The 20144-nt window shown below is 41.7% G+C and overlaps 1 protein-coding gene across 2 annotated transcripts in view; it reads right to left on the bottom strand.

Moving 5' to 3' along the window:
- The window catches only part of AFF2 (AF4/FMR2 family member 2), a 333484-nt gene extending 316249 nt beyond the window's left edge, over positions 1 to 17235 (bottom strand). For both annotated transcript variants that reach the window (XM_041485178.1, XM_041485177.1), the window contains exon 1: positions 17112 to 17235. In XM_041485178.1, the coding sequence (XP_041341112.1) occupies positions 17112 to 17158 (47 nt within the window). In that variant the 5' untranslated portion in view covers positions 17159 to 17235. The remainder of the gene's footprint in view (positions 1 to 17111) is intronic.
- Between the last annotated feature and the right edge of the window lie 2909 nt (positions 17236 to 20144).

Below are 20144 nucleotides of genomic sequence, written 5' to 3' on the forward strand. Positions count from 1 at the left end.
CTCTACTTTTATTCCACGTGCGTTGAAACCAGCTCTGAGGTATCACTCCAGCCCCTTCCTCAGTGACACTGCAGACACCTAAGACACTGTACAAGTCTCATGATACATTTGCCTTTTCTGGATTGGTGGGAGATTGCTTTGGGAGTGTTTTGGGAAGGGGAATATTACCTAGCAAGAATGAATACAGAAGTCAGAAGTCAGTCCCTAGAAGCATGGCTGAGATGACAGTGTACAAGTAGAAGAATAAGGGATTCTCCAGCTTCTTTCTGGAAGTAGCCAAACCTGAGCACAGAGGAAGAACCTTGTTCTGCCAGGGCCACTTGATAGGCAGAGGACACCAGTTTCCAGAGCTGTTTGCCTTACCCATAAACATGTACAGGGAGAAGGGGGAAAAATAATTAAAATATCTTACAAAGCAATAAAATGTAGTGTGTTATTGTGTGACAGCTCTCCTGACAATTAAAATGAAGAGGTTGTGTGCACTAATGTCAATGTCTATGGTATACATAAAATATACTATAAATATTCCAGCATTCCCAAGAATGTCTGTGACATTTGTTGTTAAGAGGTATCATGTTTGCTTCTTCCATGTCCATTTCCATCTCTTCATTTATAATACTGAGCACTAAACCATGAAATTCCTTCCTCTCAAGTAAAAAGAGAACATTTTCATACTGATACTGTTTTGGGCGGACATATGAAAGCTATTTGAAAGGTCTTTATGTATCTTCACAACTACAAGGCCCTAAAGAGTCTCTAAAGCCAAGTTTATACTCCAGGGTCCATTTTGCAAACACTTAAGAGTGAGGCAGAGAGAGGTCACCTGCCCAAAAGGTTCCACCCAGAGCAGGGCACCCTCTAACTGGAACTCCACCTCTACCCTACACTCATTACACTGGTTGGTGCTGCTATTTACTTCCCAACATTTACTACTGTAATAATGTCAGGAGACAAACAGGCCATGCTACTCTGTGCCATGCAAACACGACAAATGGCTACAGAGGGATTCCACTGCAGTATAAAATCTGTAAGAACTAACTGTCCTCTCATAAAATGTCACAGGACAGGGGAGAAAGGCAGAAGATATTCTGAAAACTTTTTCTGTTTTAGGAGTAAAATTTGAGCATTTGAGGCCTCCCCAAAATTCAAGGGTTAGATTATTTATTTTGCTTTGAAGCATACCATCACTTTGAATATAGCAGTTAAGCAAATCAGCACCTGCCAAGTCTACTGAACTAGTCTCTATTTAACCAAAATTTACATTTAGTTCAGTCAATTAATATAAACCTTGTCAGGTTCATGGTAATTAGCACACTTACTAAGAGAAGTAACAGCAGTAGAAATGGTGTCAAAGAAGAGCTTTGTTGTACCTGGGTCTCACCAGAGACTCCTATCTGATCTCACCTAGTGATCTACTTGCTCTTGTATTGCCAAAGAGACCCACTTTTCCTGCTCTTAAACCAGACAAATTACTGTGACAAGAAGCAGGCTTAGGGTACCTTCCATTTACAGATCACTTTAAGTACTTTACAGGTCATGTGCTATTAAACTACTTACTTTATCAATTTCTTTTGGCCTATCCAAGGCTAAACTGTTTTAATTGAAGGAGAAGGACTTATTTTGTGCTCTGTTTTGCTTTCTTTTTTTTTTTTTTTTTTTTTTTATTATTATTCTGCCTGTTTTCTTTTTACCATGAATAGTTGAGCACTGTGGGACCAAAAATAATTTTAATCAACAAGGAAAAAAAAATCAACTTCTGTTTTCCTTTGCTTCACATCTATTGCTGAAGTACACTTTAAAAGAGGCAGACTTCTTTAAGCAAGTATCACTTAGAGCAATCAATAAGGCCACTTTTTGGTAATGTGTTTTAAAGGTAGTCCTTTAATGGCATTAACAGACAGGTACAATTTAGATTCTTCACACAGAAGATTCCCTCTTGCCTGCCATTCCAGAACTTTAAGAATTTTAACAATAATTGTCAAATTCCACACCACTGTTTGTACACATACACACTTTTTTGTGACTCTCTTGAGCTGCAGGGTCATAAGGGTATAATTTACAGTGCAAAGTAGTGTTTTAAGAAAATAGTTACTCAAAGCATAATTGCTGGGTTTTTTCCCCAAACTTGAACGGATCATTTTCCTTTTCTCTTAAACTCATAACCATGAAGCCACATCATTAGTCCAAATTATTCTGAGAATAAGGCTAAAAGTTAATATACTTTGACAAAATTAGCCACTGCTTTAACAATAAAGGGAGTATTGTGCTATCCTTCACTTATCACTATTCTTAAATATTTGGTATTAGATAAGACCTGGAGTAAAATGAAATCCATAAATTGCACTGTGGCATATTCTACAGGCAGGGAAGAGGCTTTAAAGAAGGTGAGACAGTGCTATAAACCAAAAGTCAAATCAGAAACTGAACCTTCAGTTTAGATTCCCAGGCTTTTTAATGTTCAAGATAGACTGCAAACATTATTTTAACATTCTCTGTTTTTGTAAGAGTACCAACAGAGGCAGAGACAATTTAATACAAGCTGAGTTGAACTGTAGTGAAGGTGTTTCCAGGCTATGTTTTTAAGAACATACTTGAAAGACTGGCAGAACAATCCAGTGCTCTAGTATTTTCACAAATTCAAAACAATGAGATACTTAAGACTCTATTCACACACACAAAAAAAAATAGAAAAAAGAAAAAATGGAAAGGAAAAATGGAGCCTTAAATGTCTCTAAGTGGAAGAAACATTTCCCATTTCAACTTTAGCACTTTACTACTGACATACAATGAAAAAAGTGCTTGTATATAACCCAGCCATGTCAGCAGCAAAATGAATCTCCAAGCTGTGCAATGATCTAAGAAAATCTGAATGGGCATATGGGAACAGCTCATTTTGCAAGACCTCCGAAACCAACCTACTGATAAACACCGGAGGGTGCCTGACTGCCTGAATACTCACATGCTTATTTGTTGTTATTCTTATTCATTACTGAGTCATTATTATTATTTAAGTGCCGACAATGCACTTGTGAACCAGAACAGATGCAAAATATCCTGTGCTAATGAGAAAATCAAAGCCTTTCTCATATTAGCAATTTCATATTATAGGATCTCTTTATTTTTGCCAATAAAGCACAAAAGTAATTAATACAGCAATATTTTCTTATTGTTCATGAGTAAAGCAAGTAAAACTGCTCAGATTCCGCTTTGGCTCTCACCCCTACCAGCACAAAATACAATAAATACTATTGAAGAATTCCTACTAAGACAGCTGCCAAATAAAATACAACAAAAATCTCTCATAAAAAGCTGTTCTCTGTTTATTCAGAGATAGAGTCAGTACTCCTCACTGAAAATGAACAGTGTAGCACTGCTCTTTCATATTTAAATACTTAAGCTGTGTCTTATTGCTGTAACCATCTCACAGGATAAGTTTTTAACTGGAGGCTGGAAGGTGACATTAGTACTCAGCGTATTACCAAACTGTGGGTCCATTCTTGAATAACCATTAGAACAATACATAATGAGCACACACTTTTCACCCCCAAAATTATGCTACTATATGCACGAGGAATCTGATAAATACGTCTATTTAAATAGTTGTGCATACAGAAGATGTCAGGTTTGGATATTCTCTGATAGCAGCAATAGATGTGGGCTGCTGCCACGTCCAGCTCCAGGATGACACCTCCAGCAGTCCAGGTTTGATGTGAAGGAGGGTGGCTGGGGAAGGCTCCTTGCAAAGTCCATCTCCCCCAGTGCTGCTGGAGCTGTGTCTGCTTCTTATTCACACAGTTTTTAAGCAAGGTCACAAATAATAGAGCTGCTTCATTGTGTGCAGGTAACCCTACAGCAGAGGATACTTAAATTTAGCTGAGGAAGTTTCCATTTGGGTACAGTGCCCCTTATTTGCTCTCAGCAAACCAACCTGTGTACCCTCCCCAGATCTGGCCTGAGAAACTCTCCACCTCAGCAAACCTTACTGCCCTTTTGAGGACCATTCTGCATCATGGGAATACATATGACCAAATCACTTCCGTGAAAAGTAAAGGGTTTTTCCCCTTAATTTCAGTAAGGAACATGATTTAAGCACAAAATGACTCAGTCGTGAGTGCAGGGCTCAGCAGTGAGCACAGCACTGCTGCAGAGACACTGGCCAATCCAGAATAGAGCTAAGCCCTGATGTCACTTCTCCTAAAACAAAGCATGAAGAACAATATGTGAGTCTTAAAGTCTTGTTCAAGAAGCTTGCTGGAGTCAGAGACAGGCCCAGTCCTCTGCTGGGAGTCAAATGGGTATAGTTCTGTGTAAACTCTTTGGCAGCCCAAGCCCAGCACAAGCCCCCTTCCCACCCCAGTGCTCCCACTGTGTCTGCAACCAAAGTTTGCAGGAGGATTCCTGACCTAGAGAGGAGCCTGACCACTCGTTTTATATCAGAACACTCCTACCAAATAAAAGTATGTGGGCAAAGCAGCCCAGATTTAAATGACAGAGCCAGTTAAACTAAAATATGTATCAACAAATGAAAATGTGAATGAAGTTTTGTCCTCAGCAAGTCTTCAGAAGGGGGAACTGAGATCCTCAGAACCTGCCTTGACTAAAACGACAACTGAAAGAACTGGATAGTACCTTCTAGTGCAACACCAGAATGCAAGACAACTACATGTTCAGAAGGCCAAGTCTGGCCCTAAACACTCAAAAGGATTAAATAAAAATGGCAAGATCCTTACACACAAATAAGAAAACATCTATGGAAAGATCTACTGATACTACTTTTTGAAGGTCTACAACTGCTAGTTGTAACAGCAGCATACTGTCAGTGACACACATTTCAACAAAAGGAATAAAATACACAAACAATAAATAAACCCCCTGCAAGAGTGGACCAAAAAATGCCTAGATTTCCAGTAAATACTAACTTCATAAAATCAACAACCATGCATCTGAACTAGAAGAGTGTTTTTAAAACCAGTGGAAGTGTGACAGATGAAGGACAGTTGATCACAAGTGACGATTCACATTGAAGCCCAGAGGAATGCTTCAGGCTTAAGTTAACACCCGCCCATCGTTCAGCGCACAGTCAGTGCCCAGTGACACAGGCACAGCCACACTGAAGGGCTGGGGGTACTGGAGCACCTGCTGAATTCTGACACACACACACGTGGCCATGCTGCTACAAGCCATCACTTTCAGATTTTTGACACTCACCCTTTGCCCACATCCCTGTTTGTTCCTGGCTGGGTATGTTCTTGGCCAGAACGTTTATAGCCCCTGGTATTATACCTCCAAAGCCGTGACGCATTCTTAACCACAACTCTGAGAACACACTGACATTATAATATACAAACATGTACGGAAGATATACACACTCAGACACACCAGGGGATAAAACAGACTGGGAGGAAACGAGGAACTTTATGTTACTGTCTTTTCTAATGAGATAGAAAGTGGCAGATGTAAAGATTTCATTCAACTGACAATCTCTTTTATGATATGAATAAACTACTAAAACAGATTTAATCCTTTATAAAATCAGATTATAAGAAGCAGACAAAATCACAAGTTTATTCAATACGCCATCTTATCCAGTGTGACTAATGCATTATTTGTATGAAGTTAAAGTGGCACGTTGGAAAGCTATGAAATAAATCAAATGCTCTACTTTATGTAATCTTAACAGACAGATCCCATTAGGATTCTACTATGCATAGCTGTTGGTTAAAATCATTGACCAGTATCCTCATAAATTAATCAACTGAGGTAATGCTGGCTTGGCTGTCATCATTTATTCCTAATCTACATTTAGAATTCAATTCAACTTTTCAAGCCCTTTAGAACAGGTTTGTCAATTCTCTCACCCTTGCTTCAGACATCAACCTCACCAGTAATTGTTTACAAAAGACCCAGTACAATGAAACAGTATCACAGTATATTTTTTGTTCCTTTTCTTTCCACAGACACCAGAGTGCATATAGACACTGCGTTATAATTAGTTAGAAAGATATTAAATCTTAACCAAACATTCTAGCCTGCCTCAATTTTTTGATGAGACCTTTTATCATTGAAGTTGAATTTGCAGGGAGATTGTGTGAGTTTACACAAGCGAGAATAATTACAAAATCTAAAATAACCCTGATCTGGTTGAAAGGCAGCTAGCAGAATATTTTTGGTTACAGATACATAGGAGGAAAAAAAGCCTCCTAGATATCAGGTTATTTGTGGAGCTCTAATGTGTTTTCAAACATATGACTTCTGTGTTATGTCTGTGTATTTTATGCAGTTTCTAGTCATGTTTGTTAGATGTCTGCATGTCACGTACTACAAGATTCATGAGCAGTCTACAACCAGGCAAAATTCTCACACAACAGCTTGTCTTGGGTAATGGGGAAAGAAACAGCAGAGTGAAGTGACAGGGAAGTGTATTATTTATTATCCTGATGAGGATAACACCTAGTCATGGTCTACGATCCAAACATGCTCACTGTCCTGCTGACAGAGCTATGATTCTGAATGAGAGCACAGGTGTTTTCCTACACAAATACCAAAACTCTCTTTAATTATATTCCCTTATCTATGATCCCTCTTTGGGCACACTAAAAACCAGTCAGTTTGGGCAAGGGCTCTTTAAAGAGAGAAGGGAAGACTGAGCAGTAACAAAAACATTGCAATAGATTGCATAATATTTCTGGAGCTCTACCACAAAGTAGGTAAAGGTCATCTGCTCCCAAAATGAAATGAGAAAGAAAGGGAATCTGTGGCTAAGTATGGTTTAGAGTTTACTAAATCAATGAAAAACTTCAACCAGCTGCAGTGGCCTCCAGCTCAGCCCTCTAGTGCAAATTTACTGGCCCACAGACAACTATCAAAGCCACAAAGACAATGCTTCCAAGTATGTACGACACTAATCATCTCCCTAATTGCCTAAAAATGATACACAGGATTTCACAAAATTTGTTCCCTTCTTCAAAGGCACATTGTTAATTTCATAACCAAATTCCAGCATACATAGTCTGTTAAAACACATATATGAAAATACCTCCTACTTTTCAGGGACAAAAATAAAGACCATGAATTGTTTTTGCTGCCTGTTTTCCCTTGAACCTTGAAAGAAATGACCTTAGAATAAAATTTTGCTCTGTATTCTTTTTTTGTCCAATCACAAGGATGTACTTTTCCTCATGCTAGCTGAATGCAACACAGTAATTTGTATCCCCAAATGGTATAAATAGAAAATATGCTCAGTCTAATAACATATGTGAAGAAAACTCATGCCCAGGGTTAACCAACAAAGCAGCAGCGATCTGCTAGAAACAAAGGCAGCTGGCTCAAAGAGCAACAATGCTTCTGAAAATCTGTGGATGTACTATTCAGTGAACCATCCAAGAGATGACGTTTACTTATGCTACAGCTGCATATACAAAGCTTTGCCATAAGATCTGGTCAATGACAAGTCTTCTGGAGTAACAAGATGGTTCTGTCTCCAAAAGGTCCGTGGTCTTTACTGTCCAGCTATACCAGCAGGGCAAATTACATGAAGTATACAGAGTATAAATAAATTCTGCCCTTCAGAAGAGCTCTCTGCTTTGATTATCTTCTCTTGCACTGCCCAAATCCCACCATTTCTCTTTACAGGCTTGCCTTCCCCCTACTAATATATCTGCCTAGGTTTCTGTCTTCCTCTATCACTGTAAACATTCATAAACATTAAGGGACTTAACCTCATCACACCCTCACGGAATAGGAAAATATACCCATCAGACTTGGCAAGCAGTGAAGTGGAACTCAGCTGCACTCCTGACCAACGATGAGTCCTTGTGCAAGTCACTTCTCTCTTCCCATTCCCCACTGTGTAAGGAGGGGTGATGACAATGACATCTCTGCATGTCTAACAGTAAAAATTGGAGATGTTACACTTCTCACTTCACAAAAGGAGGTAAAGCAGAGACAATCATTATTGGTTGAAGGGTCTCTGGCTGGAAATATCACCCCATTTTTCTAAACGTGTCTGATATCATCAGCACAAAGGATCCAACACAAGGATCTCTGCGCATCAGCTATGGCGCAATCAATACCATTTGCTTTTCTTGTAGGTAACACTGTAAAGCAAACCAGTGAAGGACTATGTAGCTAGAGTGAAGTTCAGAATAGAGACAATGTCAAAAGCAGCTCCCAGCTGACACCCAGGAAGATGAAAAAGTGAGCAGAAAGACCAGATAAAGGTAACTACACAGCTGGCCCTTCTCTCTCATGCTTTGCACCTGAACAAAACAAAACCAAACAAACAAACAAACAAAAAACCAAAAAAAACCACAAACAAAAAAAAAGGTAAATCACCACAGAAGTAAATACTATTGCCTCACTTTTGACAGATACCAATGACTTTCCAAAGGCAGTAAAGTAGCTAGCCACAATACCAGTGAGAGAATCCATGTTCTGTTCCTCAAAATATATATTCACCTTGATTTCACAAACTTAAACATTACAACAACCCTTTCCAGTATTACAAAAACAAAGCAATGTAAAAAAAAGCAATGTAATTTAGTTCCTTCTCCAAGCAACCACTACCCCTCAGCCACTGGCCAATGCCTCAATTCCTTCACCTACCCCTCTTCAAAGGCTTGGTGAAGACAAATGGGCTTTCCAATGTGCAATCAAGCAGAAAGCCATGATAATCAAAGGGCTGCTTTTTTGAGTAAATATGAGCTCCAAAGCCATTGTCCTCTCCCACAGAGGAGATATACGAAAATGCTTACTATAGCATACGCACAGTATTCTTTACAGCTCTGCCTCCTGCTGACCACCAGCCCCAGGGCTCAGTCCACTTCCCATTACAATTGGCTTCACCACACCCACTGACTTGTATTGGAACTCTTTCAGGGACCCTAACTAATGAGTTTTTAAACACTTGTAGACAGAGAAGATAATTCCTCATCATTATTCTTCATAGGAAACACCAGGAAGAATGTCACTCCATTGTTCTACAGGAAAGAAACTGGAAGAAAAATCACCCCCACATTCAAAAGAGCAGTCCAAAGTTTCCATACATGAACTGGCTTCCCCTCAAGCTACAGTGGTCTCACCTGAGAGTTCAGGACAGGGATCTAAAGCATGTGCAACCTTCTGATCTCTTACTCTGGCATATCTGCACACTAAGAGGTCCGTAACCAACAGGCATATAATGTTCCAAGACAGTATTCTCAAATAAAAGCCTGGCTATTGACAGCAGCACAGAAACAGACTCACCTAAACACCATATTACTGCAGGATCTCAGTTACCCTCATGACATGAGATGGAAATAAATAGAAATGGGAGACCTTAATAATAGCTTATATTTAAAGCTTTGCATTTGCTTTCTCTACTGACAGTTGTATGTTCTTTTCCCTCACAAGAGAAATCTTGACCTAAACCAGTAATAAAGGACAAAAAAAAAACCAAAACAAGTAGACTTACATAACATACTGTTACCCTCAGACATAAAAACATTTTAAATAAAAAACCATTCCATTATGAAGCCACCTTCTCAGCACAGATCATAAGCCACCAAGGACTGCTCTGCTTTTACCCAGTGTCACTTTCAGGTGTCTATCACTTTGCAGGATGCAGATACTATCACCTATCAAAAGAGCCTACACTTGGATGTCCAAGAAAACTTTTGAGCTACAATTGAATCCTGCCAACAGTCCATGTAAATGAAGTGCCAAATGGAAAAAGCATTAGTCTCAGTAGTAAGGCTTCTGCAGGTTTGAGCCCCAGGCACTAGCAATGTAGAGCTACAGAATTTACTCATTCCACAACATCATGTACACCCACAGCATACAAAAATAGCTATTATAATACTTGTCAAAGGAACAAGTCAGTGATTTTTAACTTGGTGCTCTATCTTGTTTTCTTCTTTGCTGGATGTTAATACCCCACCCCTATAACTACATATAATTATGAGTGGGCTATTCATGTCTTACTATAACTGGTAGCACCATGCAGCATGTGAGTCAGGAATCTGAACTGCTGACTACAGCTCCTCGCTAAACAAGTCTTACACACCACACATAGTAAATGGCATTCCCTATTCTCTGCTCCACCTACAAGGAAAATCAGCTTCCAGTTGTGGTATCATCTCCAACTCTCCTTAAAACTCACCATCGCAAATCACATGAAATAAGGACTCAATTATAATCTCCAGCAAAAAGACACAAATCAACAGCTGAGGTCACAAGGAAAAAATGTTTCAAGTGAGAGTTTTCTTCTCTCAGTGGCTTAATTTGAATATATTAATGTAATGTTGTTAAAATATTATATACAGTTTTACTAAAGAAACTACAGACTAGACCTTTGCTTAAAAGTCATAACAATTTATGTCGTTGATCTGCTACGTACAAGTTGAGAAATAGTCTCTTCATGATAAAACACTTTGTAACAGCTGGGAAGTTAACTGCAGGAAGTTTTGGGTTATTCCCTTACCTCAGCGCTCTTGCTCCACATTACTTTTTCAGCACTATGAGCCCAACCTCGTAAACCCATCAAACTGATTGCACTCAATAGCAGTCCTGTTGAAATTTAGGAGCAATATACAATTTTTATAAAGTTTATTCGAGACTGGATTCCAGTACAATGCATTTGAAAACAAGCCCTCGAGCTTATTCCCACACAATTTCCTCACAAATAAAGATTTAACATCATATGCCCTTAGCGAGAATCTTTGGTCAAACAACTGTCTCATTAGAAGTTATTCAAGATGGAGCTTAAAAGCTACTGACACACATACTGCCATCCTCCCTCTCATTTTTTTAATCTCTACAGTTGTCCATTAGTCAGGAGTAATGTACCTTCTGACCTCTGACCAAAGCTATTAGAACAATTTAAACAAATATTTTGGTTACAAAGCATCAACACAGAACATTCAGTAACAATAAAAGGATGAAAGAGCTGTCTTTTAGAGTCACTGTTGTGACTTCCTGACCATGTTATATTATGGAAGGTTATACTAACTTGACATCTTACTTGATTTACTATCTTCTTTTTCAATGCTTAAGAAAGAATTTGCAACATTGCAAAACCCAGAGTTGTGGCACATTTTCAGTTTTCAGTGTTAATAGATGTTTGATGGCTTTAGAAAATCCATTCTGCTAACTGCAATCAAGAGAAAAGATTCAAGCTTTCCCCTCCATTTTTCTTTTCTTCCTGTAAAAGAAAGGCAGTAAATTTGAATTGGACAGGTTCAGAATTGGGCTCTGAGGAGTTTTTCCACATGCATAGTATTAGGCATGCGTAGAGAGCCTTGCTGATCCTGGTCATTAGAGAGTTGCTCCACATTTAAAGTCTGCCTTTTGGCCAAAATGGACAAATCAAGGGCCCTCTCAAGTCAACTGGGAGCACCTTCACTGGCATCACTGGCCATTGACTCACGCTGAGGCTGGAGGAAGACATGGGTTCTTCGTGGTATTTATTGACTATGCACATTTAACAAACATTCAGGAACCAAATCCTTCGAGTCCTTGACACAAAAATAATTTCATTACCTCAAACTAAAGGCACAGGGAAAATACAGGATAGGGTCTTCTGGTTAGATGCTTATTCTAAATGCTGCATGGTTTAAGGCATAAAATGCTTTTTACAATCCCTCTAGATTTTTTTTTAATGAGATTTAATATTTGCATTATTTCTGACTACCCAGTTTTAGGTGAAATCACGTAAAGCTGCTGTGGATTTCAGGGAAATAGATGGTTACTGTACAGGCAAAAAATAACATCTGCTTTCATTACCTTATACATCAAAACTGGGGTTTAGTCATTAGTTAAACACATTGAGCATTTTGGGAGTGATCAAGAATTCAGTTTGGTGAAACTTAACTTGAAATCAAGAGTTTTTTTAATAGGATCTCCTGTGTGCTTAAAACTACACACCTGTCTATGGGCTCTGTTAAATTAAGGCCCATGTGCTTTTTCTAAGTCTAACACAGATTTTATCCCATCTCACCATATTGGGCATTTTTCTTTATCTAGATAAAACCAGCATTTGGGCCTCATCATACAAAAAGCATCACAACACTCCTTCCACAATGCTGGAGCATATTGTCACAGTCCTAAGAAGCATAAAAAGACCAGAAGTGTCCATCCATTTTCTCAAAGATCATTTAGTATATTTAAGTTAATTATTTGCAGAATGTCACATTTTCCACTCTAAATTGTTTAGAAAATTCCAGGTTGTAGAAGTACTCTTGTCAGACAAAAGGAATAATTTTGCTTTACTGAAGGATCTGCATCATAGTACCATCTTCTACTAAGAAGAAAACCCCAAACAATATAATTGGCATTCATGTACAAACTGCTTAAATGCTCTCAAGTTCTGCCTGGCTTCAGAATAGCTGAACAGTACCTGAAGTATCTACTCTCCATCCCAATTTGTATATTTTAAAAGGCATTAAATTCTTGAATGAATCATTAGGAAAACAATTCAAATGATGTTAAACTGATACTAATTTTGCCTCATAGGATAGATGTGAGCTTAATGTTTGCCAACAGCCAAATTCTTTCAAGATTTACACTCCATGAAGTTCAACATCAGTCAGGGAAGAATTACTAAATCAGGAGATACTTCAAGTACAGGTTTTGGCCCAAGACTATTTTTGGTCTTCTTCAGCTGCTTGTTTTGACAGCATCTAATCCCCCTCACACACCCACCAGTAGCCACACAATCTATCCATTTACACTTTCAAAGCAAATTGAAAATGAAACATTCTCATATAATTACTCACGGATGTCTGTAATACAAATCCAAAAAGTAACTGCAATTCAACTGTAATATTTCTTAGGGAAAAGAAAGGGACAGGGAGAAAAATCTTACAGAAATCCATTCAAAATGTGACTTTTTCCTACACTAATGCTCTCACTATCACCCCATAAAAATTAAAATTAAAAAAATAAAAATGAAATCTAATTCCCAAAGAGCTTATCTACTCTATTTCAAACATTCCCATCAGAAACACAACACAGTTTCCACGTTTAGAAGACTTTTCATTTAGTGAGTTATTACAATCCCTGGTGAAAGAACAGTAACTGAGAAGGTCTTCTCCAGGGGCACAAGGCAGAGAGGGAAGCAGGAAGGTGGGTGAAGAGGGGAAATAGCCAGAGCTGGAACTGAAACAGTTCACCTTTGTCTGGAGAGCAGGATCACCCCCTCCAGGTTGAGGACTATGCTGAAAGAGTGCGCTGCTGTGGCATGCAGTGTGTTTCTCCATTCACACAGGAGAGGAACCTGGCCCACAGATGGCCTGTTCTCAGCTTTGTCAGCCACAAACAGACCTTTGAACTTTCTATTTATATAACAGTTTAGTGAGTTTAAGCCTCTTCCTGTATAACTGGCAGTTTGCTGGTTTTGCTGTAATTAGGCTACTTGTGATACATAATATAAAATAGGAAAAAAAACAAGAGGCTTGTTTCTCTGCAGGGCAAAAGTCTTCCTCCTTGCAACCACACAGCTAAGACGACACTGTTACCTGCTCATCTTATTTTACCTTGCCAGGTTTTGATTTACATACCTCAATATGCATTTTTCTGCTAAGTATTTTCTCAACTTCCGCTTTTTTAAAGATTGGATGACTTAAAAATATTAATACCTATGTCAATCAATACAACATAACCCAAGAATTTTTCTGCCTTTGTTTGTGCTAGTGAGGAGTATATATTCCAGGGTGGTTGGGTCTTTGTTGGGTTTTGTTGTTTCCCAGCTGCTGATTAATGACACCACCTTACTCCATAAGCAGGTTCAAATCTAGCCACATGGTCCCAGGCCACAGCAAGATTTCATTTACTTGGTTACCACAGACAAGCATGGAAAGTGATTTAAAAGATGAAATTTGATTTTTAACAGCAAGTGGTCCCCTTGGTGCACACAGGCATTCAAGCTTTTCATTATATCCATCTCCCTTCCTTTCTCCCTCATAGAATGCCTCATATTAAATGCAAGCCCAGGTGAACACTTCTTATTCATCCAGGAATCATAGCAGACTTCAGCTTTGGCCCTTTCATCTCACCCTGAGTTTACATTTACCTAAATTGTTTTGGGTATTTTTCAGTTTTTTTCAAGTCTGGCAAAACGTCCACAAGGATATTCGTGGCCTCATTTTACACATTTTACCCCAGTGTTAACAAAAACCCCACACCAACTCTCAGCTACCTTCCTAATCACATTCTCGACAAAGGGTCAATGAAACATCTCATTCTTGTACTACTGTGATCTCTCCTAATATGGGAAACTAAAGGGCTGATTCTGCAGTTTGTATCACCAAGACAAAGCTCCACGAATCATCCAGAAGTCCAGGTGAGAATTTCAGCACATGTGCAGTGGCACTGCACACTGTAACAATCGCAGCTCTTGACAAAATATGTTTCAAGAAGTGACACAAAAATGTACCTCCATTGGAGGTGGGGGGAAATTAACTCTATTTTTCCCATCAACGAGTAACTTTCACAAAGTCATTTCCTGGTATAAATGCAAGGCAAAGAAAGTTTACATCTTTTCATCAGATTAAAAAAAAAATCTGCTTAAACTATAAATATTTTTTTAATATATTTCTCAGGCTAACGATGTTTCTGTTGTACTTTGCATAGAGATAATACAAACACCCACACACAGTAGGCCTGAGCTTGCCTTCTTGGTGATTGCAGCATAGATTAGGAGAAGTTTTGGGTTTGCAAGGAATGCAGAAGAGGGTCCCTAATTGCCTTATAAATGCTTGTGAAACACGTTTTACAAAGGCCAGCTCACAGGCAGAAGGAGGGCAGCTTCGAAATAAGAAGTAGCAATTCACACATCATGTTATATGTACTTATTTGCAAATATTACAAAGCAACCACACCATATTGGATACACAGACAAAATTAATAAATCTTGATGGATGTGCATGCATCTTCCTGGGTGTGTGGTGATGATGTATGTATAACATATTACATACATACACGTGCTTGTGGACAGGGGAGCTAAATTTAATTCTCTGTAAGCTATGCAACTACTTGTCAGAGACAAAAATATTTACATGTATAATAAAAAACATGTCACATTTGTGTAGACATGTAGATTAGGTACCCACATATTATATATGCACTTACATATACTAATTGGATTGCTAAAAGCTAAATGCAACTTGATCTCTGCAGTGTGTGAAAGCCTGTGCCACATAGAGAGTTTGAGCAGATATCAAACTGTTTGAAACAGTCAAAGTAAAAATGTTCTCTCCTCATGAACCCTAAAACCACTAAAAACAATACATTTCACAGTACAAAAAAAACAGCAAATAGAATTTTAGAATGAGAGGCAATATATTCATATTTTATGGAAAAACCGAGGCACAAGAGTTCCCTTCTTTCTGATGCATATATCTAAATCCACATAAAACCATAGTCAAATGAAAGTAAGTTATTAAGCAAACACTAAAACTCAATACCTATAAATGCTTAGTATTTGAACTACACCCACATATTGGGTTGTAACAGCTTCTATTAAATTAATGTTACCCACATTATAAATTAGGCAAATTGTATGCAAATATCATTTGAGTGGTAATACGGTGGTTATCAGTTGTCTGCAAAATAAATTAGTGTAGCAGAGTAAAGATAGCGTAGTAGAAGCATAATATTTAATTGAGCACTAATTTTATTGTGATTATTACTTTTAAATAACAACAGCATGATTATTAAAAAGATGTAATACAATGGATTATGCAGAGCTGATAAAACATGCACATGATCCAAAACGCCTGCTTACAGATTAATATTGATATAGTGTAATTTATGGTTGTGAGGATTTACTCCCAATTGCTGTAAAATGGAACGTGACAGGTATTTGGTTCTGATTGCTATGGATTTGCAAGTATAGCTGTTAGACCGTGTTTGGCAAAATGATAGTCATTAACAAGATATATTACCTTTTTCCTAGACATACCTTTATATTATCAACAAAGTAAAGTAAACCCTCTGCAAAACACGAGGTGCAAATGCACATACATACACATATATAATCTGTGTGGCATTTAGAGATTAGGATCACAGAATACAGTATTTTAGTCTCTTTCTTCCTTGGCAAACTGCACTCCAGCCTAAAAGCATTTAACAAAGCAGTACCCAACCTCTGAATTTCCCCATGCATAGTTAAGGAATTATATTCGCTAAATTGAAAAGTAAAGAAAGAACCAATAAAAGCAGCCAAAGAATAAGCATAATCTCATTAACCAGCCACAGAAGTGACTAAGTACCTATCCAAATTCTAACTTTCCCAGCTACTTGTCACCCATCAAAAATTCCTTAACATTCACTTTGATAACAAGTTTACAATGTACTTAAACAGATGAACCGATCTTTTTAAGGTCTGCACCTATTTACAGAGCAATATAAACCTAAAATTCCATTCTTAAAATAAATGGAAATAAAGAAAAATGATGCAGAGACGGGCAGGAAAAAAAAAAAAAAAAAAAAAAAAAAAGAACTGTTATAATATCACGGGTACTGATCTTGCCACTTCCAAAACTAACTTCAATAACGCTTCATCTAGAATAGGAAACCAGCAAAACCAGCAACAGAAGCCCCCACACCGATCAGAGCTACAGCCGAACTGTGCCACACAGCGAAACTACAGTTGCGGTTCTCCCCGTGAAAGGAACATTGTCAGTGACAGCAGTAAACACAACATTAGCAAAGCCGCGATCCCGGGGAACATCGCCGCCCCTGCTCGGGAGGGGGCTGCCACCGCTGATCGCAGCCGGCACCCGGCACCTCTCGGCGCTGCCCTGCGGGCCAACTTCGCCCCCCGCCGCCGCGCTCCGAGGCTGCTCCCGGCCGGGGCCGGCGGCGCGGCCGCGGAGCGTGGCTGGAGCCGGCCGGCACCGGCTGCCCCGGCCGGCCCCGCTGCCCGCGGGCGCAGCGCGGACCCGCTCCCCGCTGGCACCGGGTGCTGCGCCCCTCAACAAAGGCTACGGCACCGGGGGAGCGAGCAGGGAAGGGTAGGAAGGAGGCAGCTGGAAGAAGGAGAGGGGTGGAGAGACGGGGAGGGGAGGTGGTGCGGGAAGGGGAGAAACCAAAACCAAAAAAAAAAAAAAAACCCACCACCCGAAAAAACCTACCACTGCTGCTCTAAGTCCCAGTCCCTGAAAAAGTCGAATAGGTCCATAACGATGTGGTGGGGAGACTCAGAGAAGTGGTGCCCCCTCCCCGCCCCGCAGAGCCGAGCCGAGCCGAGCCGGCGCGGCTATTGCTGGCCGGCCCGCATGGGCAGCGGCGCCGCGGGGAGCGGCGGCCGCCGGGGGCCGCGCGGAGCCGCCCGGGGTGGCGGAGCGCCGCCGCCGCCGCCAGCAGCGCGGCGCGGCTGTGCCCGGCTGGGAGAGGCAGCACAGCGGCGGCGGCGGCCCGGCGCACACACACACAGACGGGCGGGCAGCCTGCCTCGCACACCGCGAGGGGAGGAGCCGGGGCGGCCCGAAGCCGCGGCATGGAGCCGCCGCGGCAGCACCGCCGGGATCCGGCGGAGCCGCGAGCCCCCGCCGGGAGCGCGGGGAAGTTTAGCTGGAAGGAGCAACTGCGGGGACGCGGGGAGCGGCGCGGCTTCGCGCCTGCGGGAGACCTAGGGAGGCCTGGCTGGGGTCGGAGAGGGGGAGAGAGAAGGGGGAATAGGGGAGAGAATTTAAAAAAAGAAAAACAAAAAAACCAAACATACACACACACAAAACCAGACATCTATAATCCTATCATTTAATTGCCAAAGCCAGCTCCTGCTGGCTGTGTGGACAAACCTGCCTGCACGGACATGGCAAGGCCAGAGCTCCAGGTCAGCTGCGCTGGGAGATGCAGGATGGCAAGCAAGGGTCAGAGCAGAGTCTGGCTCGGGCAGCCCAGGAGGGCTGGATGAAAAAGGCCCTCCCGAGCCTCATGAGGTCTGGATCCAGGGGAGCACCCCGCTCTCCCACTGGGATGATGACCCTTCCCACTTGCCCTGTGATGGGCAGTGGCACAGCTCACCTACAGGCATTAGTCAGGACATTGGTCAGGGGCATCCCAGAGCCCCCTACAGAACTCACCCCACTCCCTCACCAGTCTCAGGGAGAAGCCAAATCCCAGGCTGCCCCTACACATAAGCAGAAAGGGTCCCACTGCTCCCTCTATCCCTAAATGAAATTATTCTCTACCCAGATTCACACTTTCATATCTGAATTGCCTTCTTAACAGTAACCAATATCTTATGATTTTTCACATCCATTTTATATTTATAATACTTCAAATATATATACCCACTGAGCAAACAAGTGCATACATTGGTTTTGCAAAGACAAGACCAAAGCCATCTTCATTTTTACTCCAGTCTTCCACAGAACCAATCACAGAACATCCCTGCATGCCAGTAAGTCTTGAGAACTTGGTGAAGTTTGAAATGACCCTTATTTTGGTGAGGGCCTGTCTCCACAGCTGTGTCCCAGCCCCAGGAGACTCAACACCGCTGGTCACAGCAGCCAGTGCTGCCACCACAGACAAGGCTCCAGCGAACCCTCTGGCAGGAACATCAGGTGCACACAGCATTTCCTTTCTTGCATCTGTTTTCACCACTGACTCAAACACACTACTCTGGCCCTAAAGCTTTAAAATATCATTAGTTGGCCCCTCTGTTCACTTATTTTAATGCCATTGTTGGTTTTAAAGGCCCCATTCAAAATCCTCATTTGTGGCCAATACTTTAGACCAACATGGGAGGTGGAGTCACACTTTCAAAATGTCACATTTCTCCAGATGCAGGTACAGAGAGGTTTTTTTAACAAACAATTACTATTAATAAAACTAAAAGCCTAGTGTGTCACCTACTCACATTCAATATCTTGCCTATTTTCAGTACATTGAACTTCAACCATTAAACTCAAACAACTTACTAAAAGCACTCGGTGCCACCACAAAAGATGGCAGTTCTGCTTCCTGTTTTCTCAGAGGGTCTTGTGGCTGCCAGCTGGTCACCCCTGCACCAAAGCAGTCTGCAAGAGGCTCTTACCCAACAGAAAGAAAAATCACTTCCCAGGTATAAGCACCTTCACTTTCTGAAAGCAAACCCTTTTCAATTTTTCAGAAACTAGCAAAAGATACACGGAACATATCCTGAAAAGGCTTTCAGAACTCATTCCAGCAAAGGGGTGGGAGATCCTTCATCACCAAGCCAACCTGCTGTCCCCATGGCATGCAATAGCAGAGGTTATGGATCTCCTCAGAAGTTGCATGTTTGGCACCTGGAGCTGCCCAAGCACCGTCTGCCTCAGATCTGTGACAAAGTTTGTGAATGAAGCAGCTTTTTACTGTCAGTTTCAAGTGACTTTTTGCAGTCAGTTTCAAACCCTCCAGGATGCACCTGAGTGTCACCATTGGGGACACCCAGCCCACGCTCCACTGGAGCCCTGTGCCCGACACACATCTGTCACCACAGGGGTGGAGGGACAGTGCCATGCCCAGCCCTCTCCCCAGGGACACAGCAGCCCGCGGCCAGCAGCCACACTTGGCTACACGTGGCCAGGACACACAGCAATGAATCCCGAGCTGGCCTGCAGGAGAGCTCTCCGGCCTACAGGAGAGAAGGGCTGGGGACATGTCGGGGGTAGCTGCTCCCTCAGTGCCCGGCTGCTGGCACAGGGATCCAGCACCCTCTACAAGGCCCAGCTCAGGGGCACACACAAGCACGAGGCTGTCCCAGCTCGGCTCCACACAGCGAAGGGTTCATTTACCCGAACTGCCAGGAATAGAAAATTCAGCTGCCCTCAGCGTGACCTCTTTTACAGTTATAGTGGAAAATACAACTGCGGTTCCCAGCACCTGCAGCAGCTCAGAACGGGGATAATAAGATCAGCAAGGCCTCCTGCCCCGTGCTCTGCGGCCCGGCCCCGCAGCCTGCCACAGAGGGGAGTGCTGGCTCAGCACGGTGAGGCTCCGGCTTTGCCCAGGAGGCTGCAGGCGGGAGCCCTGCTGCCATTCCACCGGCCCTGCCCTGTGCCAGCCGCCCTGCCCGGCCTGCTCGACCAGCCCAGAGCCGGCTCCCCGGCGAGATGCTCCTCCTGGGTGGCTTGGGCGGTTGTCCCCATTTAGGGTTAGAGGAGGAGGAGTCCTGCCTCCTTGCCATAGTGGCCCTCTGA

This window comes from Pyrgilauda ruficollis, unplaced genomic scaffold, assembly GCF_017590135.1.
Source record: "Pyrgilauda ruficollis isolate IOZ18807 unplaced genomic scaffold, ASM1759013v1 scaffold7, whole genome shotgun sequence".
Lineage (NCBI taxonomy): Eukaryota > Metazoa > Chordata > Aves > Passeriformes > Passeridae > Pyrgilauda > Pyrgilauda ruficollis.